Source organism: Oncorhynchus clarkii, chromosome 9 (genome assembly GCF_045791955.1).
Source record: "Oncorhynchus clarkii lewisi isolate Uvic-CL-2024 chromosome 9, UVic_Ocla_1.0, whole genome shotgun sequence".
Taxonomy (NCBI): Eukaryota; Metazoa; Chordata; class Actinopteri; order Salmoniformes; family Salmonidae; genus Oncorhynchus; species Oncorhynchus clarkii.
The window spans coordinates 61,194,712-61,212,361 of record NC_092155.1 but is presented as its reverse complement, the minus strand read 5'-3'; the positions used below and the strand labels follow the sequence as shown (position 1 = coordinate 61,212,361).

Genomic DNA, 17,650 nt, shown 5'->3' with positions numbered 1-17,650 from the left:
GGTCACTCAAACAAACAACTGAAAAAGAGAGCTGCAGATAATTCCCGAACCTGGAGTAATCTCTCTGCACTAAAATACAATCTCATTAGTGTACAATTGATGGGGTTTTTCCTGCATGTAAAATGATTAAGGTTATGTTGTTGTTGTCAGTAACATACTTTTTATGATGTAATCTGATGGATGATTCCAAGTTAAACACTGCCACACTCTTCTTCAGACACAATAACCTTGGTGAAACATAGAAAACATAAACCTCACTTTAAAGAGTTTACAGGCAGGCTCAGAATGTAGACGTCTGGTGTCAATGGTAAACAGTCAGAAAGAGAAAGAGAGCAGGGTAATTAAACAAATGTGGGCACGCACACGCACACACACACTCCATTCTATCTATTCACTGGCGACTCCACACAGAAAAGTGTGTGGCAGGTAAATTAGACCTCTCCCTTTTCATGATGATAGGTATGTGAACATTCTAAATCTGAAGTGAGCGTTACGATGGGGAGGTGAACAGAGACGTCGAGCCTGGAACAGCTGTTACATTGTGATGTCATTCGGTACCCTTTCCGGTGGAGTGGCCTGCTCTACTAGAATAAAGGTGTGCTTGTGTTGCATGACTAGTCCAGGACCAAACCTAGCTCCTGTGTTTTGGAGAATGTCAGGTCCTGCCTATGGAACAATGAGGACTTGTTTACAGAACAAATGGTGGAGTAGCTTGGAGCTAAGGGATTGGAAACACACTTATACACCAAATGTGTGCGCACACACGCACACGCATACACGCACACACACACACACACACACACACACACACACACACACACACACACACACACACACAGTGCTATTATTGTGTGCATCAGCAGGTGACAGGGAGTTCCCAGGTAAAGAAGGCACAAACAGGAGACAGGAGGCTAACAAGGTCCAGCTAATAAATCATTCCTGGGTTAGAAACAGTCCACAGCAATACGTTAACATGGTTTTCTATAAATACACAAATGAATGGTATGCTTTTAACCTAAATAACCACAAAGTAAGCCCAGGGGCTTGACTCCTGGGTAAGACCAATGACTGCAGGATTTAGGGGACTCAGGTTATTGAGAACGTATATGTACATGGCTTGTAGGACTACATTATGTATGTGTAACTGATTGACGCACACACACACTACATGTTTATGTATTAAAATATATGTCAATCGTAAAGTCTTTTGTCTGTAATGTATTTTTCATTATATGTCAGACCCTAGTAAGACTAGCTGTCTCCATTGGCGTTGGCTGATGGGGATCCTAATAAATCACATCTACATCTAAATCATTCCACCTGTGATATACCCACTAACTAGCCACCTCACTGGGCACTGATGCACTGAACAAACACAGATGCTGTGGTTGAGTGTTGAGTATGTGGGTTCTCTGGGGGAGGAGGTAAAGAGGGGTGGGTGTGTTTCAACCCAGGCTATTTGTTTGTCTTTGTTCCTGGTTGGTCCTGTTGGTTTGCCATTAGGTCTGGGTGGGGTGTGGGTGTGAGAGTGGGGTGAGAGACCAGCTGTGTAGCAGTAGCCATGTTTCATAGATGTGTTCAGTGCTGGGTAGAGTGGTGGGTAGAATATACTGTATCTATGAAGCCTATGAAATGGCCAGAGCAGGGGAAATGCCAACTGCCATGCTTCATTTCCATCATTAGCTGTTTATTTTGTTTTGCAAATGTGCTGTGTTGATCGGAACAGAAAAAGTGCTTACTGGTTATTACGTAAGGGTGACAGGGTGTTCTGATGTCCCCTTAGCAGTAGCCTAAAATTCAAAGGCATAACCCACGACATAACCCTGACCACATTCAATTACGTGTTGCATTTAATTCCTTGACCCTGGCTGTCTCTTCAGCTGACCTTTTACTCATTGAGATAATCATACTATTAGACATGGGTCATTATGGCTAAGATCAAGTAACTCATAGAAGATCCATAACATTACAGATTCCAAAAAATAGATATCGCCTCAGTGCCCTGTTATTAGTTATAACCTGAGACAGTAGCAGTGTATGTTGGGTAAAGGATTGGCGACTGTTTGTCCGACCCTGTTAATCTAGAGGTGTATTATATCATAATGCATGACGAAGTAGCAGCAGCCACAGTAATGGTGGTGACCTATTCATGGTAGCACTGTTATATGGTATTAATGAGCATTTACACATATGGGGGACTCAGGCCTCTCCCTCCAGTCGCACACTTGTGTTACTTTCAGGAGGGCAATGTGGGAGGGGGATATGCAAATAATGCCAGAGGGTGCTCCCTATTAGGGTCCAACAGCAGCCCTTTTAGCTCACAGTGGACTGTTGTCACCCCAACAGAGACTCATAGCCACAGACTGCACCAGGACCACATTAATAGACTGGCTCTTGACTTGGCTTTTCCTAAGTGCTGAAGAACTCTCTCTCTGTGACAACCTTTTTCCATGTCTTCTTCTCATGTATGGAATCGGGTTACTAAGAATGAAGTCTTTTCTTTAGAATTGAATGTTTTCTAGTTCTGTGAGGTATTTTTAGTGAGATGCTGGCATCTCAACTATACATCCTTTATACATTTGTCTGATGCCATTGAAAAATCAAGTTGTATCAGACCTTTGAGGCAGACCTACTTTTTCTTGAAAAGCTATACTGCCATTGTTTCTGACGTCAGGCAGCAGTTTTTTTTTCATTTTATTTTTTCGTCTACCTTTCCTTGAGTGGGAGCAACGATGCACATTGCAGTGGCATTACCTCCCATCCTCCTCCTGTCAGCCACTCTGTCTCTGGCTGATGCCAAGTTCTACAGACCCTCCCAGTACATCCTCTACAAGGCTGGGCCCAATCCTCATCCCTATGTCCATGGGAAGCCCACCAGCAGGCTCAAGTGAGTACTCGTTCTGAACATAAACTGGGCTGTTCCCTCTGGGGAGGTGGCGCTGGACATTAGCTTTGCTTTTGATGCTCAGTTAAAGCTGGTTAACTTACTGTGTAGCAGTCTGTTTGTTTTTGTTTTCATTTTAATATCTAAGCCAGTGGGAAATGCAAGAGGGTTTTTAGGTTTAGAAAAAGGTGCAAGTTTAAGAATCTTATCTAAAGTGTGTGATCTTATTCTCTCATTCTTTTCTCTCTGACAGAAACCACTGTGCCTACGTTGTTGAGAAGACTGTTTCATTCACCATGCAGGATGGGGTAGCTCCTTATGTCAAAGCTCAGTACAACAAGTGTGCCTGGGGTCAGAAGTGTCCAACCCTCATGTGAGTTCATCTTCATAATTGATACTACATGATATAACTATTACAGATTGTATCATAAATAGGCCTACGGCCTCCACCATTACTACTGTTATTGCCACATCTACATCGAGGACTACTGCTGTAAAACTGCTGTAAAAACAACCCAGATTATTAGTTCTGCTGCTCTTGCCATATGAAAAGGGTATGAAAATAGGGCTGTAACTTCTCCTCTCACCGTTCACAGGTGTCAGCTTGGTAGTTGCTTGTGCTTATGTTGTTTCTTTCATCAACCCTCAGATATCATGTGATGTACAAGCCTGTCTATAAAGTTGCCCATAAGACTCTCACTGAGCTGGAATGGCGCTGCTGTCCAGGATACTCTGGCTACGGCTGCATGGAGGGACCCCCAGCCTACCAACACCTAATTAAGGCGATGCCTCCATTCAAGGGCCCACCATTCAAAGGCCCACCCATTAAAGGAAACCCCTGGAGTCAGAGCAAGGGCCATCCTCCCATGAAATCGTACCCAATGCTTACCAAGGGCCCTCCCATGAAGGGACCTCCTCCTATGAAGTCATACCCAGTGAAAGCAAAAGGCCCTCCTCCCAGCAACGTCAAGTCCTACCTTAAACGTCCCTTTGGGCCTCCTCTGACCCACCCCTCCTACCGAGGGTCATCTTCCAAGCCTTACACCTTTGGGCCACAGCACCTCCACCAACCAGACCGCCATGAGGGGCCAGACTATCACCAGCCTGAACTAGACCAGCAGGGGCAAGACTACCACCAGCCTGAACTAGACCACCAGGGGTCAGATTATCACCATCCTGAACTAGACCACCAGGGGCAAGACCCCCACCAGCCTGAACTAGACCACCAGGGGTCAGATTATCACCATCCTGAACTAGACCACCAGGTTTCAGACCACCCCCAGCCTGAACCAGACCACCAGGGATCAGACCACCACCAGCCTGAACCAGACCACCAGGGGTCAGACCACCACCAGCCTGAACCAGACCACCAGGGTTCAGACCACCACCAGCCTGAACCAGACCACCAGGGGTCAGACCACCACCAGCCTGAACCAGACCACCAGGGGTCAGACCATCACCAGCTTGAACTAGACCACCAGGGGCCAAACCACCAACAGCCTGAACCAGACCACCACTGGCCAGACCACCTCGAGCCGGATCATCACCAGCCTGAATCAGACCAGGAGGGGCCATACCACCAGGAGCCAGACAACCACGAGCCGGACCATCACCAGCCTGAACCAGACCACCAGGGGCCAGACCACCATGAGCCAGACCATCACCAGCCTGAACCATATCTGGAGCCAAACAATCACCAGCAGCCTGGACCAGATCATCCTGATCACCCAGACCTCACTGATCATCCTTTTCACTCAGAGTTGGAGCCCGTCACTGATGCAACAGCTCCCCCTGCTGGCAGCCAAGAAATGGATGGTGAGACTGGGAGTGTTATTCCAATGCATATTCTGTACTGCAACACAACATAAATATTACATTCAATATTAATAAGATTCTAACATTGTGTCCTCTACTGCTGGCTTTAAAGTTAATATCTATATGTATCTAGAGTGCTTAACTGTCCTGAAATTCCATTGATTTTGGCAACATTCTTCAAAGACTTAACATCCTTAAAATGAAAATGTATTCTTACATTACATTTTCTCTCGCTCTCTCCCTGTACCAGTCCCTGAGTATGATTGTGTCTGTAACATTATTTTCCCCTCTGTAGGCCAGCCTCGGGACACAGTGGATAGTGAGTCTACTGAGCGTCTGGACCGGATGGAGGAGGACGTGCGGAGGCTGTCCCAGGGTCTGGAGACGCTTAGGGGGACAGTGAACGGACTCGAGGATGGCCTGCGCGCCTCACTATGGGAGGACGCCAACAGGATGTTCTCCTCCCTGCTGTCTGCAGCACCAAGCCCTGTCCCCGCCCCCGCTCTGTCCTCTTCCCCCCACTCCACTGTAGGCTTTGCAGACATCCCTGGAGGAGACCCCGATGCAGAGGGGCTGGATGTGGGCCAGACTTTCCCAGGGTTGAGCGAGCTGACAGGGAGGGTTGAGGGGCTCCGGACTGAGCTACAGGCCAAGGCTGCTGAGCTGGAGGAGCTGAGAGGCAGTGTGATCAGGCATGACGGAACCCTCAAGAAGATGTCAGGTGGTGCAGATAGCTTGACAAAGGCCGAAACGAGAGACACCCAGAAGGCAATGGAGGATCTGGTGGATGCCAAGCTTGGCGGGGCCCGGACGGAGATCCTGGGGGAGTTTGAGAAGTGTATCGAGAGTGCAGAGAGCCGCTGTGGGGAGAGGGCCAGGGAGGTGAGTCGACAGTGCCACAGGGAGCAGCAGGAGAGACAGGATCTAATGGAGCTGGCCCTGGAGGTCAGCGCCACTGGGCTTAGGAAGGAGCTTGGATACCTGCAGACTCAGATCCAGGGACATGACCTGAGAGAGGGCTGCTGTGGTAGAGTCACTGGCCTAGGTGAGAGGGTGCATCTGCTGGAACAGTTGGTGGCAGGCCTCAACCAGTCCCAGGAGCACCTGGGAGTGGAGCTGGGTGGGCACAAGGCCCATGTAGAGGCAATGCTGGAGGGGAGACTGGAGGACGTGGAGGCCAAGCTCAACCTGACTGAATGTGGAAAGGTCAGGGGTGGGAGCACTAGCAGCAGTGGTAGTGGTGGGGTCCAGGGCAGTAGCTCAGAGGGAGAGGTCGGGGCAGGCAGCCTGGAGGCCCGTCTGGAGGGGAAGCTGAAGGCTCTGGAGGGTCGTCTGCTGACAGCGTTGGGGGATCTGGAGAATGCTACAGCCCCTGCCTTGCTGGAGGGCCATGTCATGCCCACACTGGAGACAGAGGTGGAGTCCCTCAGGAGGAGGCTAGAGGTGCATGTGGACAAAGTGCAGAAAGAGCTGAGCGGCCTGGAACTACTCTGCACATCTTCCTCTCAGCCCATTCTCCAGGGAGACGAAGCCACATCAAACACTCACAGGGTGGAGGAGGATAAGACAGGAGGAGGAGAGGAGAATGGTCTCCTGGACATGGAGAATAACCGTCTGAACAGCCTTAATGTCACCCTGCAGAGCCTCCTGACCAGACTGTCCCAGAGGGAAGACCACCAGGAGGGAGAGGAGGGGAGCTCAGTCCAGGGTGAAATCATGCTTCTCAAGTTCAATGCCCGTTCCATGAACCTCACCCTGAAGGGCCTGAAGGACTCTGTAGGGTTGGTGGTCCAGGATGTGGGGCGCGCCAACACCACCTGGCAGGAGCGGGAAGAGCGCCTGGCCCAGCAGGTGAAGGGTGTGGTCCAGCTTTTGGGGCGCCAGGCCTCCATGTTGGGGGTGGGTGAGAAGAAGCTGACCCGGATGAAGGGAGAGCTCCAGGAACTGAGGAGGCGGCTGGCCGGGGAGGTGCAGGGCTGCCGCTCCACTGCGCTTGGAGTCCAAAAGGAGGTGGTGGAGGTGGGGGGCCGCGTGGCCAGCGTGGAGGGCCAGTGTAAGGGCTTCAGTCACCTGGCCAAGGATCTGGAGAGGATCAGGGCGGAGTTGGAGAGGCAGTCAGATGGATACGTGTCCCAGGTCAACGGTACCCTCACTAATCACGCTCACCAGCTGTCTGAGCTGAGACAGGAACTCAGGAACTGCACGTGGAATGCAGAGCCCACCCAGCAGAGCCTGTACCTCCTAGAGCCAGAACAGTTAAGAGAAGACCAGTAACCTGTCATGAAATCTATTACTGTAAGAGGGAGGCCAGAGTTCTGTACTGAGTGATAATGAACAATTATCTTGAGCCCCAAATGGTTGGTGGGTGAGCTGGAGACGATAGAAACAAACAGGCAATGTTTCAACAAACTGGCGTGCCACAGATGATTTTTTATAGAATGTTGTTTAGCAAATGTTTTATATTGACACTTTTATATAGATTTTTTTAAAACTGTTGTTTAGTAGGCATATGAGTTTACAGGTATCCAAGATACTACGTTTTTATTTTGTATGATTATTGTCTTTTGTATTTTACATTTTGTATAAAACATTACAAGTTCTTTATGATCTGCATTCCTCTTGCTGTTAAAGTGTTGTCTGTATAATAAAGAGGCGTTATGTCACTGTTGCTAGTCTGAAATGTATATAAGAATAAGTAATAATTTGACAACAGTAAATACAAAGATGTCAGTGAGTGAACACAATAGCAAAAGCATGACATATTAGGCCACATCTAAAGCCACCAGAGGGCAACAGAGAGGCATTCGATTCCTCTGTCACCACACATTGAGAATAATCTGTGAGCAGAATCAAGTATGGACAAATCAGTCTGTCTGGTTTATTACACATATTGGCAAAGCCCGTTGACACTGAACGGTCACTTGCACCTTCAATCTCATCCATATGTGGAATGTAAAATACAAGATTCTTATACACTGAATGTATTATTCAATCAAAATATTGAATTAAACCACCAGTGGCCCCTCATAAACATGTGGTGTATATCTCCTCTGAATGTATATAATATATATGAAATGAGACTAAAAGCATCATCAGGGTGAGGACTAGACATAGTCAACAGTCTCTAGTGTATCTGCCAGACATCCTGTCTCCCACTAATTCACTCATTCTGTTCTCCAAGCACATCTCTGATCGGTCCATTATGATGGCTCATAGGTGACCTTCCTACTAACGCCCACCTATCAGTCCCTGTTCCCCATTGGACATCCCACCAAATGCCTGATTTGTGTGAAATTAACTGCTGTTGTGTTAAAGGGTTTTGGACACAGAGGTGGAGAATGGTGGTGCATTGTAATTGATCGATGCCTGAGAGAGAGAGAGAGAGAGAGAGAGAGAGAGAGAGAGAGAGAGAGAGAGAGAGAGAGAGAGAGAGAGAGAGAGAGAGAGAGAGAGAGAGAGAGAGAGAGAGAGAGAAAAGACAGAGATAGGAAATGTAGGAGGCTAGACTGGGTGCTGAAGGATAGAGTCATCTGCATGCACGCAACAGCACTATGGTTAGTTGTACCCAGAGGGGTCCTGCCGCACGTTATCACCTTCAGACCATTCTCTTAGGCACCCGCTCCTCTCTCTCCCCCGCATAACTGTCCCTTTCTCTCTCACTACTTAATTCATCCATTTTCTCTCTCACCCCTTGTCCCTCTGTCTGTCCCTCCCTCTCCCACTTTGCTGGCATAAAGACAGAGGACATAGAGGAGTCACATCTGACTGTGGAGCAATGATTTCAAGGACCTGAACTGCTTCACCTGGTAGCCTCTGAGCCAGACAGCTAATGAGTAAATAAATAATTGGCTACATAAAAATAGTGGTAAACTGTGAAGGGTCATAAATGTCAGATCAGATCAGGAACAAAGCCTTAAATCTTTTTTAAATTAACTTTGTTGGTTGTTTCGCAAACCCTAACACCTTCTCTGATAGCACACATGGACCTATGCTGCATTCATGACAAATCAAAGTTCAAATTAATGCGAGATATTTGCCTAGAGCTTCCTTTTGAAAGAGGCTATACGGACCTGCATGAGGGCCAGATTGAGTGAGAGTCAAGACTAATGTATTCAGTTTAGTCATTCGTCCTGATGAGCCCTTCCCAGCTAGCCAGTTTATATTGGCTATGCTGGAAACAACAGCAGTATGGCGCTAGTTACAACTTATAAACGTGATGTTTTTTCAGATGGGAAAAAAATTGTAGTATTGGTCACCATCTGGAATCTGAATGACCAGTGTAACGGTGTTGTATCGAGATGCTTCCCACTTGGTAGAGAACGGAATTGAGCGTTCCTCAGCTACCCACTGGGCAACACCTGTTCCCCCCGGTCAGCTGTATCACATGTCGCTGGCGGTAGCTGAAGTCACCAATTTGTTCCATCCCACTTCAATATATTTTGAGTAGGATAGCAGCCTAAAATAATCATTTGTAATATTGGTAGTAGTAACCATTTGGATGTCACTGTGATAAAGTCTACTGCTGCTCAATGGGGAGAGTTTGCACTGCAACACAACTACGGGGGCACAGTGTGTCATTTGATCCCGATGCCCGCTTGCTGAGCACTGCTGTCATGTAGGAATATCAGGCCATGGTGACAGCTAAAGGACATTTGTTGATTTTGTAGTCCAATAAAAACGGAATGATTCTGAACACTCCCAAGACCCAACTTTGGCAGACACGTTTTACTTTCTCAATAACATTTCTAGTCACAAGCATAAACTAGCTAGCTGGGGAGCGTTAAGACAACTGACTGAACCAAATCCGTTTGTTGAGTTTCGCTGCGTAACATATGTCATCAACTTTGGGCACCAGGCGTGTCCGTATAGCCTCTCCCCTTCCTATTGGTTGGGAAACTCAGATATCATATTTCTATAATGACTTTCCAAGTCGGAAATTGTCTAGCTTCCTAGTTCCCACATGTCATGAATGCAGCACAACTAGTCCCCACATTGACACCACACAGATATTCAAAATCGCAAGGTTGTTATTTTATTCATTCACAGTGAGCCTGTGGGAATGTCAGGGAGCCAGTTTGTAGATGTGGAAGCTATTCATGATGAGTATTAAAGTTTGCCATATTAAATTCCCTCCCTAGCTTGATATAACAGATATTTAATTTACCAACACCCACTTCCTCCTTTTCATCAGCAGCACACAAAAACAAATTCATCCCATAATCCTATTTCTCGTAATCAAATCACAATCGCATTTCTCCTCGGGGCAAACAACGCAGCATTCGATATCTCATTAAAGAGGCTTAGCAACAAGAAATTCCCTTTCCATCAAAAATTCATTCTGGCATAACGTTATTATGTCTTGTGAACATGATTGTCAGAAGATGAAGAGAAGGAAGCCGCATGACAGAAAATCAACTTTTTTAGAGATAAAGGCTGTCTGAGCGAGGCGCCATCTCTAAACACACATCTCCTCTTGGCTATGACAAGGTTGTGATGTGATGCCACTAACAGTGCTCTTATGACAACATGACCTTACTGCTTCTTCATCCTTCCTCACACATCATGTAGCATTTTGTGAAAAGAAAAGTAGGGGGTTGAATGCGTCCATCAAATCAAATCAAATTGTTAAATCAAATCAAATTGTATTTGTCACATGCGCCGAATACAACGGTGAAATGTTTACTTAATCAACAACGCAGTTTAAAGAAAAAAATATTAAGAAAATATTTACAAAATAAACAAAAGTAAAAAATAAAATAAAAAGTAACACAAAATAACTAGAATGAGGCTATATACAGGGGGTACCAGTACAGAGTACAGGTCAATCAATGTAATTTGTACACGAAGGTCCATATGAATAAGCCCACGATTCTGAGCCTTTAAACTCTGATGAGACAGAGACTGTTTGGCTGTGTGGCTATTGGGCTTGGCCCACAAACATTCCGATAAATGGTGGGAAGATGATTCAAGAAAAACATGGATTAGAGAAGGGGAAATGACTGAACCAACAACAGCTACAGAACAGAACTGCTCCCCTCCTTGAGTATATGAAGGACATGATGGGGGAGAAACACATCTCTGGGCTGAGCTCTTTATCTGGGCTCATCACAGTATACTATCACTCTCTCTCTATACCACTTCAACTTTTTCCCCTCTGTCTCTCTCTTGCTGTGATCTTGACAGGCAGCTTTTATGCTCTTTCCTCCCTTAGATTACATAGAAGAGCTGGCTTGTACTCCGCTAGAACATCGGTGCACAGGTTGCAATCCTGCTGTTGTTCATTTAACTTAACACTTGATTTACCAATAAATGTCACTACTGGTCAGAGAGTGCAGTGCGCTCATTAGCCTTCCCGGGTCTAAATTACCGGGTCTAAATTACCGGGTCTAAATCATTAAATAACTGTGAAAGAAAAAAGACAACAAAAAGGAGCAGAAGCCTCATTTTGAGATCATCGGGACTCACTGCTGTTCTGTGCTGTTTGGCCTCTGTAATCAAGCCTGGGACCAGCACGGAACCCAAAATAAACACACACATGACAAAGGGGAAACAGAATCTGCCCCCTATGAGTCAAACATCCAGGGTGAAGAGGACAGGGCAGTTTTCAGTCAGTGCTCAGCTCAACCTGACATCCTCCTCACCTCACAGAAATGAAGAAAAAAAGAAAGAAAAAGGAAAGAAAAAAACATTTTGATTATTAAGAACCTGGACATTTACATGCTTCCTCAGAAACATTCTGCTACCAGAGACACGCAGACAAACATCATAGGTGTTTCAGGTGCCCTTTTGTAGTTTTACCATAATCCTGCCATTATCTTGTCTTGTTGTGTAAACCAAAACTAATCATACATCCTTTAGCTTTAGGCAATTAACAATTATTTTACTGTAAATATAGAAGATCAAAGAAAGGCAAAAGAAGAATCACATCAATTGGTTCAACACGGACAGAGAGAGATAGATTTCAACGTCTATTCCGCGTTCATTTCATTGAACTGACATGGAAACAACGTTGATTCAGCCAGTGTGTGCCCAGTGAGTATTAATAACAAAGGTATGTTGAAACATGGTGAGAATAAGATGGATGGAGTGTAATAAACAGACAGCTTTGTGAGGACTGAGTGTTCTCAGACCTGCTGTTATAATAACACTCTTTCCCTCATAAAAGGAGATATGTATGAATTTATGCCATAATGACACCTTAAGCCTTGAATTTGTCATCTTATAAACATTCATTTCATCCAGTCTTTCTGCTAATAACTGATACATGATCAATCAACTGGGGTAAAGCTGAAAAACACACACCGTGCTAGAATCAATGAACCTGGTTCTGACACACATGAATCTAATGTCAGAGCAACCTTACATTTCTAATATTAAAACTTGACTTTCATCAGGACATACGGAATGGAAACATAAAATCTTCCAAGGGATGTCTAGCCCAGAGCCCTGTAGCTGTACAGGGCCTATAGTGAAAGTCTACACGCCCTGGGCACATTTTGCTGCCTTAAAATTAAATGTGGAGATATATTAAATTAGATTTTTTTCCTATCGTTCTACACAACCTACTCCACATTTCCAAAGTGAAAGACAAATTATAGACAAATTATCTTTGTACCTTTGACAGCCATTACAGCTGTGAATAATTTTGAATAAGATTCTACCAACTTTGCTCATAGCGCAACATATATCCACTGCTTTTGTCAAAATTTCTCAAGCTCAGTAAATTTGGTTTTGGATCATTGATGGACAGCAATATTCAAACCTTGTCTCTGCATATTTAAGTCAGGACGAAGACTGGATCATTTAGGAATACTCAACACCTCTTGGAAAGCCATTCTGGTGTGTCTTTGGCATTTAACATTGTGTAATTGTCCTGCTGAGAAATCAAATTCTATCCCAGGGTTAGCTATTCAGAAGACCGAGGCAAGGTTTCCTCTAACTTTTTACCTGGGTTTTGCTCCATTCTTAATTAGTTTGATCGTGACAAACTCCACAGTCCCTGACAAGCATACCCATACCATTATGCTGCCACAAAATGGACATTCTAGCCAGCTCACCAGATCAGCATGAGTCACTGACAGCCCCTATAAAAAAAGCATGTATCAGTGATCAAGTTGATTGAAGAGTGGTGGCAGCCAGAGTGGGTGTTCTGAGTGTGTGAGGACTGCAATCCCCTTCTGGGAGTGTTGAGTTGATATGGCAGCACCTCTGTTCTTTATGGCTCTTTGATGGTTCCCTGGCAGCCCCTAAGCCACAGAGCAGCTCACAGAGCAAGGAGCGCACAGATCTAAGCTGTTTCCATGGCTGTCAGTCCCAGTCCTGGAGCTCTATGCAACCAGCCTTATGGGCGTGAGTGATAAACTGTGATGGCAGAGTGTTCCAGGTGGTGTTTAAATGTTCATCATTGTTACAGTGGGGCTCAACATTAGAGGAGCAGAGAGGGGGGCACCTTTTGGCCCAGGGGGAAGTCTGTTTTCCAGATGGCTGGTGTAATCATTCAGGACTTCACTCAACCCATCCCATGTAAATGGTAGCCAGGTACCGTACCAGTCAAAAGTTTGGACACCTAATCATTCAAGGGTTTTTCTTTATTTTACTATTTCCTACATTGTAGAATAATAGTGAAGACATCAACACAATGAAATAACACATATGGAATCATGTAGTAACCAAAAAAGTGTTAAACAAATCAAAATATATTTTATATTTGAGATTCTTCAAAGTAGCCACCCTTTGCCTTGATGACAGATTTGAACACTCTTGGCATTCTCTCAACCAGCTTCCTGAGGTAGTCACCTGGAATGCATTTAAATTAACAGGTGTGACTTGTTAAAAGTTCATTTGTGGACGTAACAGCTTTCCTCTTCCTCTTCTGAGGAGGAGTAGCAAGGATCCGACCAATACGCAGCATGGTAAGTGTCCATGATACTTTAATAATAACTGAACACGACTCAATACAAAAATAACAAAGTGAATTGAAACGAAAACCGAAACAGTCCTGAATGGTGATACAAAGAACAAAACAGGAAACAATCACCCACCCCACACAGGTGGGAAAAGGATACCTAAGTATGATTCTCAAACAGAGACAACTAACGACACCTGCCTCTGATTGAGAACCATACCAGGCCAAACACAAAACACAACATAGAAAAACAAACATAGACAACCCACCCCAACTCACGCCCTGACCAACCTAAAACAAAGACATAACAAAAGAACTAAGGTCAGAACGTGACAGTGGAATTTCTTTCCTTCTTAATGCATTTGAGCCAATCATGCGTTTGAGCCATATTATGGCAAGAACAGCTCAAATAAGCAAAGAGAAATGACAGTCCATCATTACTTTAAGAAATTAAGGTCAGTCAATCTGGAAAATTTCAAGAACTTGAAAGTTTCTTCAAGTGCAGTCACAAAAACCATCAAGCGCTATGATGAAACTGGGTCTCGCCACAGGAAAGGAAGACCAAGAGTTACCTTTACCGCAGAGGATAAGGTAAATCGAGTTAACTGCACCTCAGAAATTGCAACCCAAATAAATGCTTCACAGAGTTCAAGTAACAGACACATCTCAACATCAACTGTTCAGAGGAGACTGCTTGAATCAGGCCTTCATGGTCGAATTGCTGCAAAGAAACCACTACTAAAGGACACCAATAAGAAGAGACATGCTTGGGCCAAGACACGTGAGCAATGGACATTATACTGGTGGAAATCTGTCCTTTGGTCTGATGAGTCCAAATTTGATGGTTTGATTTTGGTTCCAACCGATGTGTCTTTGTAAGACACAGAGTAGGGGAACGGATGATCTCTGCATGTGTGGTTCCCACCGGGAAGCATGATGGGGGTGCTTTGCTGGTGAATCACTGTCAGTGATTTATTTATAATTCAAGGCACACTTGACCGGCATGGCTACCACAGCATTCTGCAGCGATACACACTCCCATCTGGTTTGCGCTTCGAGGGACTATTATCTGTTTTTCAACAGGACAACAATGATCCAACACAGCTCCAGGCTGTGTAAGGGCTATTTGACCAAGAAGGAGAGTGATGGAGTGCTGCATCAGATGACCTGGCCTCCACAATCACCACACCTCCCAATTGAGGTGTTTTGGGATGAGTTGGACCACAAAGTGAAGGAAAAGTGCTCAATATATTGATGTTGTGTCCTTCTTTCTTACTTCAAGCCCTGACTGAACTGCTACCTGGGGTTGAGGTAAGCTGAAAAATACAGTTGAAGTCGGAAGTTTACATACAACTTTGCCAAATACATTTAAACTCAGTTTTTCACAATTCCTGACATTTAATCCTAGTAAAAATTCCCAGCAGCGCCAGCTGTGCCATCAGAGTCCCTGGGTTCGCGCCCAGACTCTGTCGTAACCGGCCGCGACCGGGAGGTCCATGGGGCGACGCACAATTGGCCTAGCGTCACCCGGGTTAGGGAGGGCTTGGTCGGTAGGGGTGTCCTTGTCTCATCGCGACTCCTGTGGTGGGCTGGGCGCAGTGTGCGCTAACCAACCCTTAACCACTGCGCCACCCGGGAGGCCGCGCTTTTTCAGTTCTGCCCACAAATTTTCTATAGGATTGAGGTCAGGGCTTTGTGATGGCCACTCCAATACCTTCACTTTGTTGTCCTTAAGCCATTTGCCCCAACTTTGGAAGTATGCTTGGGGTCATTGTCCATTTGGAAGACCCGTTTGCGACCAAGCTTGAACTTCCTGACTGAGGTCTTGAGATGTTGCTTCAATATATCCATACACGATGCCATCTATTTTGTGAAGTGGACCAGTCCCTCCTGCAGCAATGCACCCACACTACATGATGCTGCCACCCCCGTTCTTCACAGTTGGGGTGGTGTTCTTCGGCTTGCTACTGTTATGTATCTGTTCAGTGACAAGTCGGTTCTCCTGTGTTCAGATGTTTGCCAGTTTTGAATGGTCAAGTGGCAATATATTAGTAATTAATTTATGCAGATTTTAATGTCAACCATGCATTTAAAATGGGCATTTACTGTTTGCTAAATACAGTGCCTTGCGAAAGTATTCGACCCCCTTGAACTTTGCGACCTTTTGCCACATTTCAGGCTTCAAACAAAAAGATATAAAACTTTATTTTTTTGTGAAGAATCAACAACAAGTGGGACACAATCATGAAGTGGAACGACATTTATTGGATATTTCAAACTTTTTTAACAAATCAAAAACTGGGCGTGCAAAATTATTCAGCCCCCTTAAGTTAATACTTTGTAGCGCCACCTTTTGCTGCGATTACAGCTGTAAGTCGCTTGGGGTATGTCTCCATCAGTTTTGCACATCGAGAGACTGACATTTTTTCCCATTCCTCCTTGCAAAACAGCTCGAGCTCAGTGAGGTTGGATGGAGAGCATTTGTGAACAGCAGTTTTCAGTTCTTTCCACAGATTCTCGATTGAATTCAGGTCTGGACTTTGACTTGGCCATTCTAACACCTGGATATGTTTATTTTTGAACCATTCCATTGTAGATTTTGCTTTATGTTTTTGATCATTGTCTTATTGGAAGACAAATCTCCGTCCCAGTCTCAGGTCTTTTGCAGACACCATCAGGTTTTCTTCCAGAATGGTCCTGTATTTGGCTCCATCCATCTTCCCATCAATTTTAACCATCTTCCCTGTCCCTGCTGAAGAAAAGCAGGCCCAAACCATGATGCTGCCACCACCATGTTTGACAGTGGGGATGGTGTGTTCAGGGTGATGAGCTGTGTTGCTTTTACGCCAAACATAACGTTTTGCATTGTTGCCAAAAAGTTCAATTTTGGTTTCATCTGACCAGAGCACCTTCTTCCACATGTTTGGTGTGTCTCCCAGGTGGCTTGTGGCAAACTTTAAACTACACTTTTTCTTTAAGAAATGGCTTTCTTCTTGCCACTCTTCCATAAAGGCCAGATTTGTGCAATATACGACTGATTGTCTCCCACCTCAGCTGTAGATCTCTGCAGTTCATCCAGAGTGATCATGGGCCTCTTGGCTGCATCTCTGATCAGTCTTCTCCTTGTATGAGCTGAAAGTTTAGAGGGACGGCCAGGTCTTGGTAGATTTGCAGTGGTCTGATACTCCTTCCATTTCAATATTATCGCTTGCACAGTGCTCCTTGGGATGTTTAAAGCTTGGGAAATCTTTTTGTATCCAAATCCGGCTTTAAACTTCTTCACAACAGTATCTCGGACCTGCCTGGTGTGTTCCTTGTTCTTCATGATGCTCTCTGCGCTTTTTGACGGACCTCTGAGACTATCACAGTGCAGGTGCATTTATACGGAGACTTGATTACACACAGGTGGATTGTATTTATCATCATTAGTCATTTAGGTCAACATTGGATCATTCAGAGATCTTCACTGAACTTCTGGAGAGAGTTTGCTGCACTGAAAGTAAAGGGGCTGAATAATTTTGCACGCCCAATTTTTCAGTTTTTGATTTGTTAAAAAAGTTTGAAATATCCAATAAATGTCGTTCCACTTCATGATTGTGTCCCACTTGTTGTTGATTCTTCACAAAAAAATACAGTTTTATATCTTTATGTTTGAAGCCTGAAATGTGACAAAATGTCGCAAAGTTCAAGGGGGCCGAATACTTTCGCAAGGCACTGTATAAGTATCTGTCTGATGGTGTCATTTTGAGGTGTTTAAAAAACAGGAAATGTTGATGCAAGTGAGCGAGATACAGTAGGGTTGTAAACAGACAGGAAAATATGCCGTCACACAGAGAGGGGGAGTAGTAAACAGCTAGATGTAGAGGGACAGAGAGAGGGGGTAGAATGATAGGGGGAAAGAGAGAGAGAGAAAGAGAGGGGGAAAGAGAGAGAGAGAAAGAGAGGCGAAAGGCTGAGAGGAGAGAGAGGGGGAGAGGGGGAAGAAGAGGGGGAGGGGGAAGAAGAGAGAAAGGGGGATGGAGAGAGTCAGAAAAAGAGAGTGAGGG

The 17,650-nt window shown here is 45.2% G+C and overlaps 1 protein-coding gene across 1 annotated transcript; it reads left to right on the top strand.

Annotated features, from left to right (window-relative positions):
- Positions 1–2,732: 2,732 nt before the first annotated feature.
- On the top strand, positions 2,733–6,973 carry LOC139416679 (EMILIN-3-like). The gene is made up of 4 exons (XM_071165635.1): positions 2,733–2,887; positions 3,138–3,257; positions 3,534–4,699; positions 4,995–6,973. The coding sequence occupies exons 1-4, from the start codon at positions 2,733–2,735 to the stop codon at positions 6,971–6,973; spliced, it is 3,420 nt and encodes a 1,139-aa protein (XP_071021736.1).
- The last annotated feature ends 10,677 nt before the right edge of the window (positions 6,974–17,650 follow it).

Excerpts from the sequence above, each read along its gene's own strand:
- LOC139416679 (XM_071165635.1), top strand. The coding sequence starts at position 2,733 with ATGCACATTGCAGTGGCATTACCTCCCATCCTCCTCCTGTCAGCCACT. Across the intron at positions 2,888-3,137 it reads AAGCCCACCAGCAGGCTCAA|AAACCACTGTGCCTACGTTG; the intron begins GTGAGTACTCGT and ends TCTCTCTGACAG. Across the intron at positions 4,700-4,994 it reads TGGCAGCCAAGAAATGGATG|GCCAGCCTCGGGACACAGTG; the intron begins GTGAGACTGGGA and ends TCCCCTCTGTAG.